The sequence below is a fragment of the Melospiza georgiana genome, chromosome 18, assembly GCF_028018845.1.
Source record: "Melospiza georgiana isolate bMelGeo1 chromosome 18, bMelGeo1.pri, whole genome shotgun sequence".
NCBI classification, from domain to species: Eukaryota; Metazoa; Chordata; class Aves; order Passeriformes; family Passerellidae; genus Melospiza; species Melospiza georgiana.
Window position 1 is genome coordinate 3,621,355 of NC_080447.1, and position 19,701 is coordinate 3,641,055.

At 50.5% G+C, this 19,701-nt stretch overlaps 2 protein-coding genes across 2 annotated transcripts; both read right to left on the minus strand.

Annotated features, from left to right (window-relative positions):
• Positions 1-369: 369 nt before the first annotated feature.
• Positions 370-14,277, minus strand: TMEM116 (transmembrane protein 116). Its single transcript, XM_058037239.1, is given in 12 exon segments — positions 370-1,115; positions 2,077-2,150; positions 2,240-2,384; positions 3,283-3,421; positions 3,506-3,589; positions 4,340-4,389; positions 4,826-4,930; positions 9,635-9,766; positions 13,330-13,393; positions 13,528-13,574; positions 14,037-14,097; positions 14,099-14,277. Coding segments are annotated over 12 exon segments (1,281 nt in total). The 3' UTR covers positions 370-914.
• Positions 14,278-15,180: 903 nt separating this feature from the next.
• Positions 15,181-19,701, minus strand: ERP29 (endoplasmic reticulum protein 29). Its single transcript, XM_058036861.1, has 3 exons — positions 19,548-19,701; positions 18,117-18,255; positions 15,181-16,913 (listed from the first exon to the last, which is right to left on the minus strand). Exons 1-3 carry the CDS (start codon positions 19,665-19,667, stop codon positions 16,411-16,413), a joined length of 762 nt encoding a protein of 253 aa, XP_057892844.1. The 5' UTR covers positions 19,668-19,701; the 3' UTR covers positions 15,181-16,410.

Sequence of the window (19,701 nt, forward strand, 5' to 3'; positions counted from 1 at the left end):
GAAGATGGCTGAAAACTTTGGTTTTATCCTTTAAAACAGCAAAATTGAATTGTTTTACTCAGTCTCACTCTGTAGGAGAAAATAAGTCATTGACCAAACCTTCAGGGCCCTTGTGTGACTTACCCAGAGTTTACACAGTTGTGTAAGTTAATTACACAAAGCTGGAGTATTTCCTCTTCTTATCTAACCTGCTATGAGAAAAATTTGGGTTGGACCCAAAAAAGGAAACTGTTGAAAAAAAAGAGTGTGAAGGTAAAGAATTGTTTTTAACACAGCTGAAGACCTGGTTTATTTCTTATAGAATGGTGGGACCTCAGTAAATAATTCATGTGAACATCTGGAAATGCAAAAAGAGACAAAGTCCTGCTCACCTGGTTCATGAGAGATGCTCCACAGGGTCGAAGCAGCTGATTTTGGGGAGTTATTGTGGCTGGGCAGGAGTTGGCAGGGAGAAGGAAAGGGAAATGTGCAGAATTCCAGGCAGCTTTTGTCCTTTGCAATTCTTCACTCCCTGCAATTGCTTCTTAGGGTGGTGCAAATTCTCACAGTTAGAGTGAATTAAAAGGCAGAGATTGAAAAATACTCATTTTGCTTTCTGTTAATTTGTGAAGGCAACGACTCGGAGAAATAAAACAAAATAAAACAAAGTAAAAAAAAGCTCCTTAGGAGCTCCAACCTCCATGGAGCTGCACCAGGTCTCTGAGCCTTTACATGGGCTTTGCTGCATTTCTAGGGATATTCCCAGGAGGAGAAAGTCTGGACTAAAGATTTACCACGCTGAAAGAATCCATTAAATAAATAACTATGTCCACTGAGCGCCTGGCTCTGCCAGCCCCGCGGGGACGGGTCCATCCCGGCTCTGCAGAACGAGGAGTTGGGAGGGCTCTGCCTCTCTCCGGGCAGGCCGGGCTGCATCAGAGCAGGGTCGAGGAGGAGCCCGCGGGGTCGGGCGGGCCCGAGGGGGCTGTGCTGGAGTAGAATTTCTTCTGGGAGCGCAGGAGCGGGGTCTGCGTGTCCACATCCCGGCGGGAGCCGCGCTTGAGGGACAGGAACACGTGCTGGGTCCAGCCGTACACCAGGCAGTTCAGCAGCCCCTGGGAAGCTGCGGTGAGAGCCTGGGGGAGAGAGAGCACAGGGGAATGAGGGATCCCAGCACTGCTCCGTGCTCTGGGATCCATGGAAAACCTCCCCCTCCCAACAGGATTTTATCCTCACTGTGATAGAGAATTTATCTTCCCATTTATTTTAATAAATGTTCAATGAATATCTAATTAAATATGAATGCTATACAAATATAGAATATGTTTAATGTATGTTTATATATTAAATAAATATAATAACTTATCTAGATAACTATTACTATAGTATATATAGTATAAATCTATAGCTATAATTGAATAAAATGGCTAACTTCTGCATCAGGCACAAGAAGGAGCTGGACAAGTGTTATTAAGGAATCACATCCCCCTCCCAGCAGGAATTTATCCTCCCTGTGATAGAGAATTTATCTTCCCATTTATTTTAATAAATGTTCAACGAATATCTAATTAAATATGAATGCTATACAAATATAGAATATGTTTAATGTATGTTTATATATTAAATAAATATAATAACTTATCTAGATAACTATTACTATAGTATATATAGTATAAATCTATAGCTATAATTGAATAAAATGGCTAACTTTGCATCAGGCACAAGAAGGAGCTGGACAAGTGTTATTAAGGAATCACATCTGGAGACTTAGGGACATAGGGAAAACAAAACAAATTTCTGGGGATCCTTTCTAGCCCTATTTGCTGCAATTTCCATGACCACAGAATCTGTGAGGTTGGAAAAGACCTTTGAGGTCACCAAGTGCAAACATCCACCCAGCAGCCTGCTCACCACTAAACTGTTGGGATTTTGGGCACTGAGAGCTTTTCGTGCCTGTGAAAGACATAAACCACCAAACCAAGATCTTGGCCAAACAAAAGCACAAATCAGACTTGGGCTCACACAGCAGAGATCCAGCAGGGCTGAGGACAGGAGGCTCAAGGTGAGGAGGCAGAGGCTGCAGGGGCAGACATTTACCTGCAGGATCAGCAGAGCCATGTAGATTTTGCTGGTTGTTGAAGCAGTCAGTTTCAGCACCCCAAGGAGCACAGCTGTGGAAAGGGATGGATGGGAAGGTGAAGTTAACCCCACCTCTCTGGGGTTCCACAGGGGAATGATGTGGGAGGAACTCTCTGCTCACCTGGGGCCCAGCAGCAGAAGAAGGCAATGGGGTAGAAAACCACCCTTTGTTCCACCATCTTAATCATGGCCCACTGCTGATCCCCCAGGAACCCTGTGGAGTTCACAAACCTCTTGTACAGCCCCCGGGCCTGACTCAGGATAACCTGGAAAAGAGCAGGCAGATGTTATTGGACAGGCTGGGATCTGCATCCCAGTCTATGCAACCTTTCCACACAGCACTGAAACCCTGTGGGAGGTGTTGCTATGCACGTGGCATTTTCTAAACTGAAGACTCTGAATTGATTTTAGAATCATTACATTATTTAGGCTGGAAAAGATCTCTAAGATCATGGAGTCCAACCATTAATCACCTCTTGCTCACCCATGCAGGAGGTGATCTCTTCTGCCAATCTCTAAGCCTTTGAAATCCTGCTTAAATATTTCTGGGATGGCTTGACAGGACTCCAGATGGATTTAGCTGGTGGCACTGTAATATTTTTCCTCCCCTACCACCCCTTCCAAAAGGGAGACAGCACCACACAGTTATTCCCCTGCCCTATTTAACAAAAACATGGAGTGAGCAGACAGGGGGGAAAGGATTGAAAACTGAGAGCAGGTTTAGATGGGATACTGAGAGGAAATCCCTCCCAGAGCAGCTGTGGCTGCCCCATCCCTGGAAGTGTCCAAAGCCAGGCTGGACAGGGCTTGGAGCAACCTGGGACAGAGCAAGGTGTCCCTGTCCATGACAGAGTGACACTGGATGAGCTCAAAGATGCCTTCCCTCCCAAACCATTCCATGAGCTCAAAGATGCCTTCCCACCCAAACCATTCCATGAGCTCAAAGATGCCTTCCCACCCAAACCATTCCATGAGCTCAAAGATGCCTTCCCACCCAACCATTCCATGAGCCCAAAGATGCCTTCCCACCCAAACCATTCCATGAGCTCAAAGATGCCTTCCCACCCAAACCATTCCATGAGTTCAAAGATGCCTTCCCACCCAACCATTCCATGATTGCCCAGCCTCTGGAGCCACCCAGGGCTCCACAAGCCCCAGCCTTACCAGGATGGCCACGAAGCTGATGAGGAAGGAGACGAGGAAGACGCCGACGCCGTAGAAATGCATGGCGCGGCAAACGGAGCCGCTCAGGCCCTGCGGCGCGCTGGGGGGCTCGGCCACCTCCGTGTGCATCAGGAGACACCTGGGGACACAGGGGACAGCCTGAGCTCCTGCCAGCCCAGCAGGGCAGCCCTGGGGCTGTGCCTCAGCAAGGCAGGGAGCTCACCCGTGCTTCTGGCTGAAGTTCTGGTAGCAATTGCTGCTGTTGCCCAGGCAGAACACCGGCACCATGAGGAGGAAAGGGATCAGGCTGGAGGAGAAAGGACAGCACAGTCATGGGTTATTGCAGGTTATTGCACTGCTCCACTTGGGCACTGCTTGGTTTTTCTCCCATCACTACAGAGGACTTTAAAGTTGTTTTTATTGGCACTGCCATGGAAAAGTATTTTATCAGCTTTACCAATGTTGGGGCTTTCATTTGTGAGGGCTAATCATTGGTAAAGGGAAACCTTCTGGAAAACCACATCCAGTTAATAAAGTTATCATTAACTTGGTTGAAAAAAACCTCTTACCCTGCATTCATGAGGTCACTCTGCTGTTAATGATGAGCTTTACAGCCTTTTTAGTAACACTTGCTTCAAAACAAGTAGGAAGCAGGGATAGGCACACTGCAGTTTGCCAAAGCCACACTCTCCCACTAGGGAGAATTAACTCTCACCAAATCCACACTCTGTGCCAGGGAGAATGAACCCTCACCAAATCCACACCCTGTGCCAGGGAGAATTAACCCTCACCAAATCCACACCCTGTGCCAGAGAGAATTAACTCTCACCAAATCCACACCCTGTGCCAGGGAGAATGAACTCTCACCAAATCCACACCCTGTGCCAGGGAGAATGAACTCTCACCAAATCCACACCCTGTGCCAGGGAGAATTAACTCTCACCAAATCCACACCCTGTGCCAGGGAGAATGAACTCTCACCAAATCCACACCCTGTGCCAGGGAGAATTAACTCTCACCAAATCCACACCCTGTGCCAGGGAGAATGGAATCTTACCTTGACAAGATCGTTGCTATTCGGCCAACACAACTTGCATAATCTACAACCTGCAAAATCCAAAAATCTTAATTAAATTATTTCTGCACAGCCCCTGGTTCACAAGAAGCAGCTTCCAGGGAGGATTCAGCAGCTGAGGGGGGTCTGCCCCCCCTAAACTTCCAGAGGGAATATCTGGGATGCAAAGTTTGCTGTGCACAGCAAATATCTGGGGGAGCTGTGTAGGGCAGTGGGTTTGTTGGGAAGAGCAGGATAAGGAATGTTTTGTTATCTTGCAGGAATATCTGGGCTATTCCCAGCCTGGTCATGGCAGTGGTGGTGCCTCCCTGCCCTCCCTGTTTGGGTGTGAGGGAGGAATGAACTGCAAGGAGAGATTTTGGTCACGGGGTGTGTGAAGTATTTGCTCAGCCTGCAATGCAGGGAGGTTTTTCCTGAGTGTTGTGTCCTTGTCCCTGGGTTCCCAGCCTCTACACCAGTCCCACTCACCTGGGGGGGCACCCTGAACAGGTTCTGGTTGTATTTCACCTTGAGGTCCATGTACAGGTGCCAGGTGTAGTTGACAGTGTAGAGAAAAGAGGCCACGTAGAATATCTGAGAAATCAAACCAGAATTTCAGTCCTGGAAGAACAATTCCTGGAGCATGTTTAGCATCTCCCAAATCCCATGGAACAGAGGCAGGATAATGAACACCTGCCAAAGGTGAGGGGCTGAGCACAGGGGCTGAGCCAGGCTGGAAATTCCCACCTTAAACCACACGAAAGCAGCTTCACTTTAGCCTCAGACAGGAGAACTACTGACAGCAGAACTGTCTTAGAAATAAAAATCTTTGTGATCTGGCTCATTTTTTTGGCTCAGAGCCTGGCAATGAGGGTTTCAGAGGCACTTGGACCTTCTCAATGCTATGTCCATTAGGAAACACAGCACAGATGTGACATTTAGATTTCCTTCTTGCATAATAAGCTCACTAGGCAGAGAATTCACGGAAACAGAAAACAATTGGATATTTCAAGAGGAATGTGAGGGCAGATATTCTCTGCCCTCAGCCTGAGTTAACATCCCAAAAACCTCTTTTCTTCCTCCATCGGAAAAAGGAGAAAAGATAGAGCACACTGAGAGTTTCATAGCTTTTGATTCCAGCTTGAGATGAATCTAATTATCTAAAATTTCCTATAAACCTCCCTAAATATTGATCAAATTTGTTTCCAAATTCATGCTTACTCCAGGTTGCCTAATCAGACCATGTACATGCCTGTGCTATGTTTGTCACAGGAAACACAAACTGCAGTGGCAAAGAGGAAGGGCTGGACAAGGGAATTTTTTTTTTTTATTTTTATTGTGGCTTTGCTATCCTTTGCCAAAAAGATAAGGAGCACAGGTTTGCCACCCTGGTATCATCCAGGGCTGGGAAAGTGGGCACTAAACAAACTTGGCCTCCTTCACTGAGGTTGTGAATGCTCTTGGCTGGCTCAAGAGGCTGAGTCCAAGGGCTGCCACAGAACATTGCAGTGACTTTCCAGCTCATTAAATGAGGTTTAATGAGGGGTTGTTACCCTTTCCCAGCTACTTCCAGAGAAGGCCAAAACAGCCCACAAGGATCATTCTCCTGCACTTCAGGACGCCTGGGAGAGGCTCATGAAATGTCAGTGTTGCCTTCTGGGACAGAGACCCAAATGCCACCTGTGAAGGTGCCAGCAGGAAGGGAAGGGAATTCTGCTCTCCTAAGCCCCAGCTTTGGGGCTATGACAGTCCTGCAGCACTGGCCATGAGGAGCTAAAGCAGAGACACAAGAATCCCTCATTATCCCACTTGTGTGGCTCCCATTGTGCTGCCCAGCGTGAGCAGAGCCTGCCAGGACATTATTAGGCCACTGGAACTGAACTGGAAGAACGTGGGGGAGTTGTGCAATTAAAACCACAATATCTGTTCTGGACTTCATTATTGCAATGCAGGAGGAGGAGAGAATGAGGGACAGCAAAGGGAGCAGTGTTTACATTCATATCAATCAAAGCTCTGGGGCTGAAAGAGGGAATATCCAAGAACAAAGCAATCTCCTTCTTTATGACACAGTTTGGACATTGGGCAGCTCCATCCACTGCAACATCAGCCTGTGATGGCAAATAATGGCAAACAGCCTGAATAAAGCAAAATATTGTCTAAGGCAGTGCCTTGAGACATCACAAGGACTCCAGCATGAGCCTCTCCAAGGGTGAGACAACTTTCCTTGCAGGGCAATTCCACATGGATTTGTGCTGCCAGGAGCTGTTCCAATGCACATTCCCTACTCCAACCTCCACTTCTGCCACAAGAGCAGCATCAAAACTTACAGAAAATATCCCAAATATCCACCACGTTACAATTTTGCAGAATGGGACAGGTTGGCAGGGAGAAGAGACATCATGTTTTCAATAAACTCACATAGAAATCAAACTTCCAGTAAACACAAACTCTGCTGGGCTGTCCCTGCCCATCCTCACCTTGGCTCATCTGACACCTTCTGGGTGCTGGTGTGCAGAGGGGCCCCAGGTGTTTGTGAGACACCCAGCAGCACAGTGATGTTGGTTTCTCGGCTGTTTAGGTGACCTGGAAAGGCCCGGGGTGGCCTTGGACAGCCGGCGCTTCAAAGGACGAGGAGAGACTTCAGATCTTTCCTCGGTCTCGGTGTTTATTAATTGTTTATCTACAAGATTTTCTCTTGGCCCGACAGAGTCTGCACAGCAGCCAGCCATGAGCACACTGAGAGCCCCCGGGGCGGTCACCTATCTTTATACTCAAAATTACATATATAATATTTATCAATTTTCCCCAATACCTTTCACCCTTATTAACCAGTGCACTTTTAGTAATAACCAATCCCAAAGTGCCAACATCACCACAGAAGATGGAGGCCAAGAAGAACAAGAAGAAGAAGAAGAAGAAGAAGAACAGGACACGCCCCAATTCCTCCATCTTACTTCTTTAGACCCCCCTGTACAGAAATCCTAAACCCTGTGTTTCACTCTAATTAACTTATCCCTTCACCATTCACCCCAGTGAAATCCTCCCATCCTCATACAGGTGTCATCTCCTGTGCAGGATCAAAGTCCAGCCACCAGACACTTCTGGCAACATTCCAGGACTCCCGAGCCCCCCAAGGGTGGTCTCAGTCACTCTGCACATCAGTCCTGAGGTGCTGAGATCCCACACAGTGAGACATTTATTGACTCATTCCATCAGCTCCCAGATCCCTCCTGCCCTGCAGAATCTGCTGGTTCAACCTGTTACTGGCTCCTTCTGCACAAGGTGTTCCCACCTCTCAAGGGCACTGCAGGCTGGTGGGTGAGGAGGTCCTGCACTCTCACATGCCCGGGGGAAAGGTTGCTATGGCAAGGGCTCCGTTTGTTTTCATTTCTCCCAGAGCAAACACAGCCACAGCTCCTGCCAGGCACAACCCGGCTCTGCCACCCAGGCAGTCCCTGTGCTGTGGGGACTGGGGGTGGCACACAGGGGACACTGCCTGAGGTCAGGGTGTGACTCTGCACAAGCCCTGTGCTGGCTCAAGGCCAGCTCTGCCCACCCAGCACGAACACAAAGCCCTCACCTTGTCCCACCCTGTGCTGGTGCCCCTGAGAAGCCACAGGCTGGAAAAGTGAGGGCAGAGAAGAGGCAGAAGTGCAAGGGAGCTGAGAAATTATGGGCATATTTTCCACAGCCAAATTATTTCTCCTCTAGCAGTGAAAATTGCCTCCAGGACATAAAAACATCACATCAGCTGTAAGAACTGTGTTCCCCAGGCAAGGGAAACAGCTCAGGATCAGCCTCAGTCCTGCTTTGCTCCTTCCAGCTTTGAAAGCCTCTCCCAAGCTCTCCTCATTTTCCCATTTACCATCATCTTAAAAAACATCTTTGATGTCATTCTGCATCATTCCCAAGTGGCCAAGTTACCCAAATCTTACTGTTTCTCCCAACGTGAACAGACTGTGGAGCCAGCAGGGCTGGAGGGACCAGAGATGAGCCTGGAGTAGAACAGCTGCTCTCACCCTGTCAGCAACACATCTGCACCCCCAAAACAGCTCCTGAAACAACCCTGGGCTGCAGGAGCCCATCCCCAGACACAGCAGCAGGAACAATTCCATCCTGCACCTGCAGCTACTTCCCTGCCCTCTCTGAGGCACATGGAGATCCTTTCCAGCTCTGGATGCTGCTGATCCATGAGGACATTCAGTTCCCAGTTGTGGGTGCCACCACACTCCCAGGGAGCTGCCTGAGCCCACACATCAAAGCTTCCAAAAGCCCCTTGATCCTCCCAGCCCTATCCTTTAAAAGGAAAAAAATTAATTCCAGAGATCATTTATGAACCTCCATGCTCAGCTGGACCCTGCAGAGGTTTTTGAGAGCTGAGATTTCCAAGGCCTGGTGTTGAAATGGGAACTGGGTGAGGAATAACAAACTGTCAGGAAAACAGTGCTCAGCCCCCCTACTCCAACTGGTGCCCAGCACAGGGATCAGCTCAGTCACTGGGACACAGGCTGAGCTTGTGCTGGTCCTTGGGAAGAGCAAGAACTGGGATGTTCATGTGAGTAATTTAAATCTGAGCTCAAAAGTCACAGAATGTGTCTGTTCCTGCCCAGGCTGGAGGAAGCATGAAGAGAAATAGAAAAGCTGCCATGTGAGAGCAGAGATCCATGGGCATGGATGCAACAGGGTTCCCATCTGCTCCTTCCAGCTTTGAAAGCCTCTCTTTGCAGCAATTCAGGAGTAGAGGCTGAAAAGTTTTCATCTGGTAACTTTTCTTTGATCTTGCTTGGCTTTTAAAGTAAAGAAAACTCCCACAGCAATTACAGCAGAAAGATGAATTGTGCTCAGACATCAGTCCCGGGTTATCTGGTGTTATCTGAACACTGTCACCTCCCAGCCCTTCTCCCACAACTCTCCTTGCAGGGAAACTCCACATTGTGCTCTCAGGAGCTGTTCCAATGCACATTCCCTACTCCAACCTCCACTTCTGCCACAAGAGCAGCATCAAAACTTACAGAAAATATCCCGAATATCCACCATGTTACAGTTTTGCAGAATGGGACAGGTTGGCAGCAATAATGGCTTATCAAACAGTCCCATCTGCTCATTTCATACCAGCAACCACCAAATCCCATCTTCTCCTCCTCTCACACACCAGAGGATCCCAAACCCCAGTGCCACGATCTCCCTTTTCACACAAAGCCAAGAGAAACAGCCCCAGGGCCAGGCTCTGATCACCAGCGAGGTTAATTGTGACAAATTACAAGGTCAATGACAGAATGTGGTGCCAAGGCCACTCACCTGTCCCGTGGCCTGCAGGTTGTAGCAGATGAGGTCCTGCTGGGAGGTGGGTGAGCTGTAGAGCAGGGCCCCAGCCAGCCAGCACATGCCCAGCAGCAGATCCGAGAGGCTCAGGTAGAAAAGTGGACGCACCTGGAAAAGGGAAAAAGGAAAATCTCAGCAGGTGTGAGTGGAGTCACAGCCCCCCCAGCTGCAGTTTTACCTCCTTATCAGACATTTAATACAGCCTTCCAATGGTTTTTCTGCAGGTGAGGAAAGTTTTTCAGTAGAAAAACCTCAGTGCAAAGTTGTTTTGAAAGCCTGAGTTGAGGGGAAGTGGGGCATAAGTGGCACTTTGTGGAGGGATGGTTTACCCTCAGGGAAGCACTGTGACAACATTTCTGAGACCAGTCAATTCATCTTCACCCTAAAAAAAGTGCCCTTTACTTTAAAAGCCAAGCAAGATCAAAGAGAAGTTACCAGATGAAAACTTTTCAGGCTCTACTCCTGAATATCATCCTTGTTTTCAGTCCTTTAAAACTCCCACACCAATTACAGCAGAAAGATGAATTGTGCTCAGACATCAGTCCCGGGTTATCTGGTGTTATCTGAACACTGTCACCTCCCAGCCCTTCTCCCACAACTCTCCTTGCAGGGAAATTCCACATTGTGCTCTCAGGAGCTGTTCCAATGCACATTCCCTACTCCAACCTCCACTTCTGCCACAAGAGCAGCATCAAAACTTACAGAAAATATCCCAAATACCCACCATGTTACAATTTTGCAGAATGGGACAGGTTGGCAGGGAGAAGAGACATCATGTTTTCAATAAACTCACATAGAAATCAAACTTCCAGTAAACACAAACCCTTCCTCAGCTCTGGAATGACTTGAAACACATTTTTCTATGAGTTCCATGTCATTTCAGCTGATGAGTAAGGTTGGGTTTATTTTACAAGCTGGATTAATTTCCACTGAGAGCCACTATTGCTGCAAAGGAGTCACGTCTCCTTTAACAACAGTTTCCAGCCCATTTCCAGTTTGCACACACTGGCCAGGACTGTAAACACTGCAGGAAAACATTTGTGCAAAAATTCTGGCCAACATTTTCTTTGTTAGTGGCAGAGCAGAGACTCTTGAAAAGCAGCCTAATTACCTTCATTCTTAATTAAAGCCTTGGGTACCTCATTTTCAGCATCCAGGAGAGAAAATTGTGGTGTTTTTCTTTCCCTACAGAAAATGATAATTCCAAACACAGCATGGAAATGCTTCAGCAGGCTTTGATTTTGTATTTCTTTTCATGGAGCTGAGCTTTTGGTGAGATTTGCCTCAATACTGTCCTGGAAGTAAATGTATGCCACCCATCAGGTTGTGTTTCACTTGTTCCCATGTGCAGTGAGAGCTTAGGAAGAGTGATAAGAGTTAAGGTAGATCTGATTGAGCAGATTTGTCCTTAGGCCGTGAAGGAGCACAAGGCACAAAGATCTGGAGTTCATTTTAATTTTTTTTTTTATCTATAAATGCCTTTTTTTTAACCAGGCTTTTCCTCACTGGTGCAGAAATGAAGCCCTGGCACGACAGGCTGGGGGCACTGTCCAGTTTGTGATCGAGGCAGGTTAAACCAAACAGATCTAAAATAAGCAAAGAAGGCACTTTTGCAATCCAACAGGTGACCTCTGTCTCCAGCACAAGTGCCCTTGCAGCAAGGCACTGCTGGTGGGCCCAGGAGCTGTTCTGGATAAAGAAGGAGGTGACACAGGGACACGTGTGGCTCTGGCTTGAAAAAGGGGAAAAAGGGGAAAGAAAATAACCACTGGTATTTATAAAATAGAGGAAGGGACTGCAAAGATGTAATGATTTCCATCCTGCAGCACACACGGGGGTTTGGCTCTGTGGCCATGGCCCAGGCACATGCTGAGCTGAAGGTTCCTCCTCAGACCTGCTGAGCTGAGGTTTCTTCCTCAAACCTGTTGAGCTGAGAGTTCTTCCTCAAATGTGTTGGGCTGAGGGTTCTTCCTTGCTTGCCATCACCTCTTCTGAATGATTTACCTCAGGCTGAAGGGTTTTATTGACCCCATAGAGACAGAGAGCAAGCTTCAAGAATGCAATATTTGATTTCTGAGGTTGGGGCAGGAAGGGAAGTGTTTCTAAGATCCTGCTCCTCCCAGCCTCCAGAGCTGTCTATTTTTAAATGTTTTGCTGTGGGTCCTCATGACTCAGGGAATAATCTGTTTGTGGCTAGCCTTGATATGGATCACTTCCAACCCTTTTGTTTACAAACTTCCACTTCAGACCCAAGACATGAGGATGAGACTATGGGGAAGTTAATGGAGATTTTGTCACTTTTGAAACCCAGATCTCCCCTGGCAGCAGAGGAGCCTGGAAGGCTGATGCAAACCAGTCCCTCCAGCTGGCATCCAGCCCTCCTCTCCGGATCTGCAGAAATAATCTGAGCAGAAACATCTGGAGCCTCTGGAGCAGGAAGGGCCCATTGCTGACCTGGAGCCATGAGTGGCTCATGAGCAGCTCCCAAGCCACAGCCCCATCACATGACTGAGAGCAGAAGGGCTCCTGAGCACCCAGGCCATGGGAGCCAGCAGGATGAGGCTGCTGAGTCACAGCAGGACACTGCCAACATCATTCCAGAGAGAGAACCCCAGCAGGAATCACATCTGGAGCTTTCCAGGTGGTGCAGATGTGGTAGAAGGAGGCTTTGATGTGTACCTTGAGCAGCACAAGCTCAAGCAGGTTTTCCGTCCCAGCTCTAAGGTGAAGTCCCAGCCTTCCTCTAAGCTGAATTCCCATTCTTCCCTGGGGATTCATGGAGATCTCCACAGTTTATTCTGGGTGTGCTGGGCAGAGCATTTCCAGCAGGTTGGCTGGGAGCAAGGTCCTCCCTGCTGTAAGTGGGACAGCTTTGCCCTGCAAACATGGATTCACGTTCTCCTTCCCACCGTGTCATCCAACAATGTGTCAGCTGCCTGCATTCCTTGCTTCTCCAGGGACAGCTCCAGGAATTCCCTGAAAGTCCCATTCTCTGGGCTGCAGATCAAATCCATGATGTACAAAGAGCATGAAGATGAAGGAAGGACAAATACAGCTGCTGCCAGCTCCACTGACTTTCTGACTTTCGGGCTGAGCCTGCAAACCCTGCACAGCAAATCCCAACTTCACAGGGATCAGCTTGGCTCACTGTCCCCAGGACACCCAGAGGGACTGCATGGACACCCAAGCCTGGCAGAATGGGAGGGAGGCTGTGGGGTTGGTTTTAGTAGCACACCTGCCCAGAGAGACTCCTCAGAGACAGCCAAAACCCAACACTTATAAAAGCATTTCTGCAGGGGCAGCTCCAATTTGTACTCCAGCAGCTTTGTGCATGACTCCTCAGCCGCCCAGGAGTTTGGCCCCACTGAGGAGGGCACAACAAGAAATCCCTGCTCCCAGGAATGACTGGAGGACTTTCCTGGAGCAGCAGAAAGCTGCAGGAACCTGCTTCTCCCTGCAGAAGCACAGGTTCAAGGTCAGTCCTTTCACCTCCTACCAAGACAAAGAGCCCAATTCTTAACCAGCCTTTTGCCTCCAAGCTATTAAACAAGTTTTAACCACATAACCGTGAGACCTGCAGCTGCTCCTAAGGGAGTCTGCGCTAAAGGTGTGACCCACGTAGAGGGACTGACACCACAGCTGAGGGAGGGAGAAGGAAGCTCAGACCTTACCTCAGGGGACCGCACTGCGTTTTGGAAGACGGCGTAGGCAATAATTGAGCTGGAACCTACAACGCTGAGAAAACAGAGCACAGGTTGGGACAGGAGCGCGTCTGCCTCGCTGGGAGACGCGAGTTCTCTTTTTTTTTTTTTTGCTTTTCTGGGTAAAATCGCCTTCGCCACAGTAACTCTATGGGCAGCGTATCGTACCTGAGCATGGCCATGGTGAACTGGATCCACTGGAGCGCGGAGTAGACCTGGGGAGAAGGACCGGAGGGAGCTTAGGTGACACCGGGTCCCGGGAGGAGCGGGCAGCACGGACCGGGGACCGGGGAGGAAGGACAAGGACCGGGATCGGGAGCTCGGGGAGGAAGGACAAGGAGCGGGGATAGGAATCGGAGCGGGCAGCGCGGACCTGGCAAGGTGGACAGGCGGGTCTCGGAGAAGAGCGGGCAGCACGGACCGGGCACAGGGACCGCGGAGACCCAGGGAGGGGCAGCACGGACCGGGGACTGGGGACAGCGGGGTCCCGAAGAGGAATAAGCAGCACGGACCGGGGGAGGATCGTGCAACGCTGCCGGTGCCGCCGGGCACGGAGCGGGGCGCAGGGCTGGAGCAGGACGGTGAGGGGATGGAGGAGAAGAGACGCGCACAGCGAGGTCCCGGGGAAGGGACAGCCGCTGTCCCGAGGGGTGCCGGTGCCGGCAGGGCTCGCTCACCTCCTGCCAGCCCCCATCCAGCCGGTCCGCCTCCGCCGGCAGGGCCATGGGTACCGCCGCCACCGCCGCACCGCTCCGGGGCTGCGGGCACCGCCCGCGCTCCGCCCCGGGGCCGCACCGCGCCCGGCCCCCGCCGGCGGGGCCGGCTGCGGGGAGCGCCCGGTGCTAGAGAGGGGCTGAGGGGACAGGAGCCTGGGGCAAACAGCGGGATTGGCGTCCCGGGCACCGGAGTCCCGCGCATCCCTCCGGGGGCAGAACGGGCCTAGCCCCAGTGGGCGGGCTCGCTCCGGTCACCGCCGCCCCGGGCTCCCCTCACGAAGCCGCCCTGAGGCGACCCCGCCGAGCCTCGGCCCCGCCCACCCGTGACGTCACCAGCGTCCGGGGGCGGGAAGGCGCTTCGGGGAGCGAGCGGCGGCTCTGGGGGGGCTGCTGCCCTCAGAGAGACCGGGCGCGGTTCCTTTAGAGTCCCGGGGCTGCTGCCCTCGGAGAGACCGGGCACGGCTCCTTCAGGGTCCCGGGGGCTGCTGCCCTCAGAGAGACCGGGCACGGCTCCTTCAGGGTCCCGGGGGCTGCTGCCCTCAGAGAGACCGGGCACGGCTCCTTCAGGGTCCCGGGGGCTGCTGCCCTCAGAGAGACCGGGCACGGCTCCTTCAGGGTCCCGGGGACTGCTGCCCTCAGAGAGACCGGGCACGGCTCCTTCAGGGTCCCGGGGGCTACTCCTCTCAGAGAAACTGGGTACCGCTCCTTCAGAGTCCCGCTGCTTCCCTCAGGGAGCTCGGGCACGATTCCCTCAGAATCCTGCGTGTTGCTCCCCTCAGAGAGCCCGAGGACCTTCACAGATCCAGGGCACGGTCCCCTCAAGTGCTGCTCCTATCAGGGGCTGTTCCCTTCAGAGTCCTGAGGAATGGTTCCCTCAGTGCTTCGAGAACGGCTCCCCTCAGAGGACGATTCCCTCAAGGTCTCCGGGGCTGAGCCAGGCGGGACAAATCTCCACACAGCGCTCCCAAGGACAGCCCGCCATGCCGGGGTGCCTCCTCTGCCGCTCCTGAAGGGAGAGAGCTCTGGGCCACCCTCACCTCGCTTCAGCCGTCACAGCCTCCCCTCTGATCACTGTAGTTTTTCTATAGTGATTAAGAAGCAGCTCTGAAGTGGAATTTTTTTTTTTTATTATAGCATTATTAATACATTTTATCTCGCAGCAACATCTGCTCCTTGTACCCACCCCAAGATTCAAAAGGCAGCAAAGCTCCCACAGGAATCAGTTTTGTTTAAAGCATACTTTTAAGGTAAAACTCACAGGTGTTTATCTTTTCAACTCTGTAACCCTGACCAGGGCTTCAGCATCTTCCAGAAGCATCCAAATTCCACAGAGTGTGAACTGCACAGTTCTGAGGACTGGCCTGATCCTTGGGCCAGGCATCTCCTTTTAAATAACACATACGAGGCTTCTAAGGACACAAATACTTCTGCTTCCTCTTACAAGACCTCATTTTCAAATATTCAGAACTACCAAACACTGATGAGGCTTCAGTTTGAGAGTGTCAATTGTTTCTGGAGGCTAGAAAAACATTTTGTTCATGAAAGTCTGGACAGGTAAAACACCTCTTCAGCTGTAAGAAAACTCAACCAAATTTACCTCTGAAAACCTGATTTTTTTGCACAAACTGGTGAGACTGAGTGTAATAGCACCTCAAGGAGACTCTGCCCTTGCTCAGAACTCACTTCACTGTGTCAAGGTATCACAAAGGATTTCAGGAGAATATTTAATGAAATGGCTGCTCTGGACAGAAAATGAGGGGCATGCTGTGAACTGTCTTCACTGCCAGCACTTGGCTGATACCCAAAGCAAACAGGGACAGAAGCCGTGGAAGGGGAAGGCAGAAAAAGGAAGCTCTGAGTCAACAACAGGTAAGAACAAGACTTAGAGCCAAAATGGGACAACACAAGGAGTGTGAGGGGTAGATTAACAAGTATAAAACCCAAGGATATTAGGGACAGTGAAAGGTGGGGAAGTAGAGGACACCCTATCTGTACCTTTTCAAACCTGAATTTTGTAATTTGTTAGTCAGGGAACAGCTGTAAAAACCACCAGGAATGAGCTTCTGGCCAATCTAGAGCTTTTTTTGTTGTCTGCTTTAACACTGTTACTGGATAGCATTACACAATACTTGCTGTGTCTCGCTCTTAGGTGCTTTTCCCCACATTTACAATACTGTGTTTTTAAGGAATTTCTTCCTCTTGATCTTCTAAACTGAGAATCCCAGAAGGAGATCTGCTGCCCTCTTGAAGTCAGCGGGAAGTTTGCTTGCATTAAGGAGAACTGGTTAGGACTCTTGACAACGTTTCACAGCTTGCAGAAGAGTTCTCCAACACATCAGAGCTCATCTTTGTCACTACTCTTCTTCCGGAAAGAAGTGAGGATGTTGAGGCTTTTCTGGAGCTCCTCCTTCTTTCCATCACTCATCTTGTTCTTCTCGATCAGCTTGGTGATTCGGACGACTTCGTTAGCAGCAAACTCCTCTCCCTGCTCCAAGATCTTGCTCATAATTTTCAAGTATTGCTCTGCTGACTTCTTCTCGGTTTCTTTTGCTTTTCCTAAATTCTCCTGGCCCTTTTTCAGGAGGGCCTGGCGATCAGATTTCTCTGTGGTGCTCATGAATTTGCTGGCCAGCACATCGTACTCCTTCAGGCAGCCTGGCATGCCCAGGTAGATGCCATTACTCTTCAGCCAGCGCTGAATAGCCCCAGCCTTGATCTCCCCACCATAAAGTAAAGGATTTTTAAAGTCACCATCCTGGAACAAGTAAAAAACAGGGAATTTTTCCTTGTCCAGCTTGTACTTCTCTCCCAGCTCAGTGTTCAGTTTATCACCGTAATCTGTCGAGGGACAACGAAACACAGAAAAGCAGAGTTAATCAAAAATTAAATTAGGATTCCCTCCCACACAAATATTTGTAGGCAGAGCTTCAACATGTCCTAATAACCTGTCTGCCAGGAAATCACAGAGCCATGGAAATATCCTGAGCTGGAAGGGACCCAAAAGATTCACTGAGTTTAATTTCCAGTCCTGCTCAGGACACCCCAAAATCCCAAATACTCCCTGAGCTCTGGCAGCCTTGGGGCCCTGACCATTCTCTGGAGAGCTTGTTCCAAGGAAATGCCTCACACTGAAATAAAAACACCTCATAAAATCATTTTTGCAAGGCAAACATTCAGTGGCTTTTCCAAAGTAAAAGACTTTAATGGTGTTTTGCTGTGACTGTGAGAGTGTAAGACATTGGCAGGATCTTTTGTATAAACCCTGTTCTCCTTATGGGAAATCAATAGTCTTTTTCCTCTTATTTTCCTCTACCCATTGATTTTATCTGATTTTACACTGAAATAAGAGTTTTTCCTGTCTGTGTGCAGAGAATTATTTGATTCTGACAGCATGCCAAGCTACAAGACATTTACTCATCTCACAGAAATGATATTTATTCCTGAGGACAGAAAACAAAGCCATTTCAAATATGCTCCTTAGAGAATCCCACATATGCTTAGAAATATCAGAGTGGGTAAAACCTCACAGTTTGATAATTAAACCTAAATTCTTAATTCAGCCTCCAAAGCCAGAGCACATCAGGTGACAGTGATCTGTTTTTCACTCTTTTTCGTTTAATTCCAGTCACAGTCACATCAAGTTAAAGCAGCCACAGTGCAAGAACCCCTTGCTGTGCTGCCCCAGGCTTTGCTGCATGGAATTAATCACACTAAATATTCTTTGTCTGACCATGGTTGTAGCTAAAGCATGATTCTTGTGAGCTCTGCTCCCTGCATGTGGGACAAAAAGGTTTCTCTCAGCAAAGAAGGGGGAAAAAAAAAAGGCAAGAATTGCAGGGGATGAGGAGGTGGCAGCAGTTCAGCAGCGTGGGCTGGATCCTCATTACCCAGCCCAGATGGATCAGCAGCTCTCCCACGCTCAGCCAGGGCAGGAGCTCCACTCTCACATCCATCCCTCCCCCAGAACTGCTCAGAACCTGCAGGAATCCCAGTGAAATTATCCCCTCCTCACCAGCCCACGCTGTTTGCAGAGTTCCTCACCTGATATTCCCACCTCTGCCACCAGCAGATCCTCACTGGAGCCGGAGCTCTCCGCCAGCTTTTTAAACTCATCTTGTTTCTCACCATAGGGATATTGTGTGTCAAACTTCACAAGGACAAACTTGTGCTTTGGAATGACCTAAAACAAGAAGGAAAAGGGGAAAAGACAAAACAAAACTTGATCATTTCAGGTCTGAGCAATCCACAAGTTGGTTTCGCTTGTCCTTTTTTCCTGTGCAATGGGGAGATGCAGAGAATGGAAATTTGATGTAATTATGGCCTTTGAGAAATGACTCAGTGCTGTGTGGAGGAAAGGCTGAGCTTTGGGTGTCTGTATTCCTGCACCAGATGATAAAGATAGTACGTGGTAGGTTTGGGGGATCTGATAATGCCATAATTATAAGATTTGCTTATTGTAAATCTGACCGGCATCTTGGAAGAAGATCAGCTAAAACATTGTCCAGTGGGACGCGAAGAGGAGAGAGGCCAAATGTAATTTCGTCATTCTGAGGTGTCCCAGCATGAGAGCTGCACTCCTGGCTGGGAGGGGACCAGTGCAGATGCTGGAGCTGTTGCACTGCTACATGAAATGGAGAATTCACATTTAATTGATTCCTCTTCACTTCAGCCTTGCTCTGCTCAGACGATGCCTTTTCCAATTAGTTTGGCAATGGACTCCGTCACCCCTTGGGGGATTTTCCCCTCCCTGCCGTGGAAGACCTTGCAAAATCTTTTTGTTCTCGCGAACAGGTTGAGGCTGCAGCACAGCTCCCCACCTACACAGCGCTCTGCCAGCGCTGCTCAGGCACTGCACATCTGCATGCACAGGTGGCTGCAGGCTCAGTCCCGGCCTGCCGAGCGGTCGGTGTCCCGGTGGGGAGCGCACCGGGCCCGGGGAAGATTCCGTCCTTGCACAGTGATTTAGTGAAGGGAAAAAAAAAACGATGGGGAAAAAAAAAAAAGGCGCCTGTTGCTGTTTGATGAACAAGTGGAACCCAAGCAGCGCGCCCACGGCCCCGGCTCCATCCCCGCACGGTGCTGCCCTCCCTGAGCGGCACAGACAGCGCAGCCCGGCCGAGGAGCGGCGGCTGCGGCCGCACCTCCCCGCGCCGGTACCGCCGGTACCGCCGGGCCGGACCCCGCGGCTCGGCTCCACTTGGACCGCGCCGATTGGCTGCCGGCAGCGACCGCCGCGCTCCCATTGGCTGAGCGCTGCGGCCGCCGCGCTCCCATTGGCTGCGGCGCGGCACCTCCGCCGGCACCGAGCGCTCCCCGCGCCGGCGGCGGCGGCAGCGACCCCGTGCCCGCGGCCCCGCCGCGCCCCCCGCCTTCCTCCCGGGCCCCGGGGCTGCCGCCGGCCGCGGGGATACACAGCCCGGTGCGGCCCCACGTCCGCCCCCCGAGCGCTCCGGCGGGCCCCCAGCGCCGTACCTTGTAGAAGGTGATGGTGTCGAGCGGCACGGAGCCCTTGGTGTGCAGCGTGCTGCCGCCGGGCAGCACCAGGCCGAGCAGGCAGAGCAGCACCGAGCCGGCGGCAGCCGCCGCAGCCATGGCGGAGCGCGGAGGGAGCGGAGCTGCGGAGCCA

Coding starts and splice junctions, on each gene's coding strand:
- ERP29 (XM_058036861.1), bottom strand. CDS start 19,667: ATGGCTGCGGCGGCTGCCGCCGGCTCGGTGCTGCTCTGCCTGCTCGGC. Junction 18,256..19,547: donor ACACCATCACCTTCTACAAG/GTACGGCGCTGG, acceptor TTCTTGTTTTAG/GTCATTCCAAAGCACAAGTT. Junction 16,914..18,116: donor GGCAGAGGTGGGAATATCAG/GTGAGGAACTCT, acceptor GTCCCTCGACAG/ATTACGGTGATAAACTGAAC.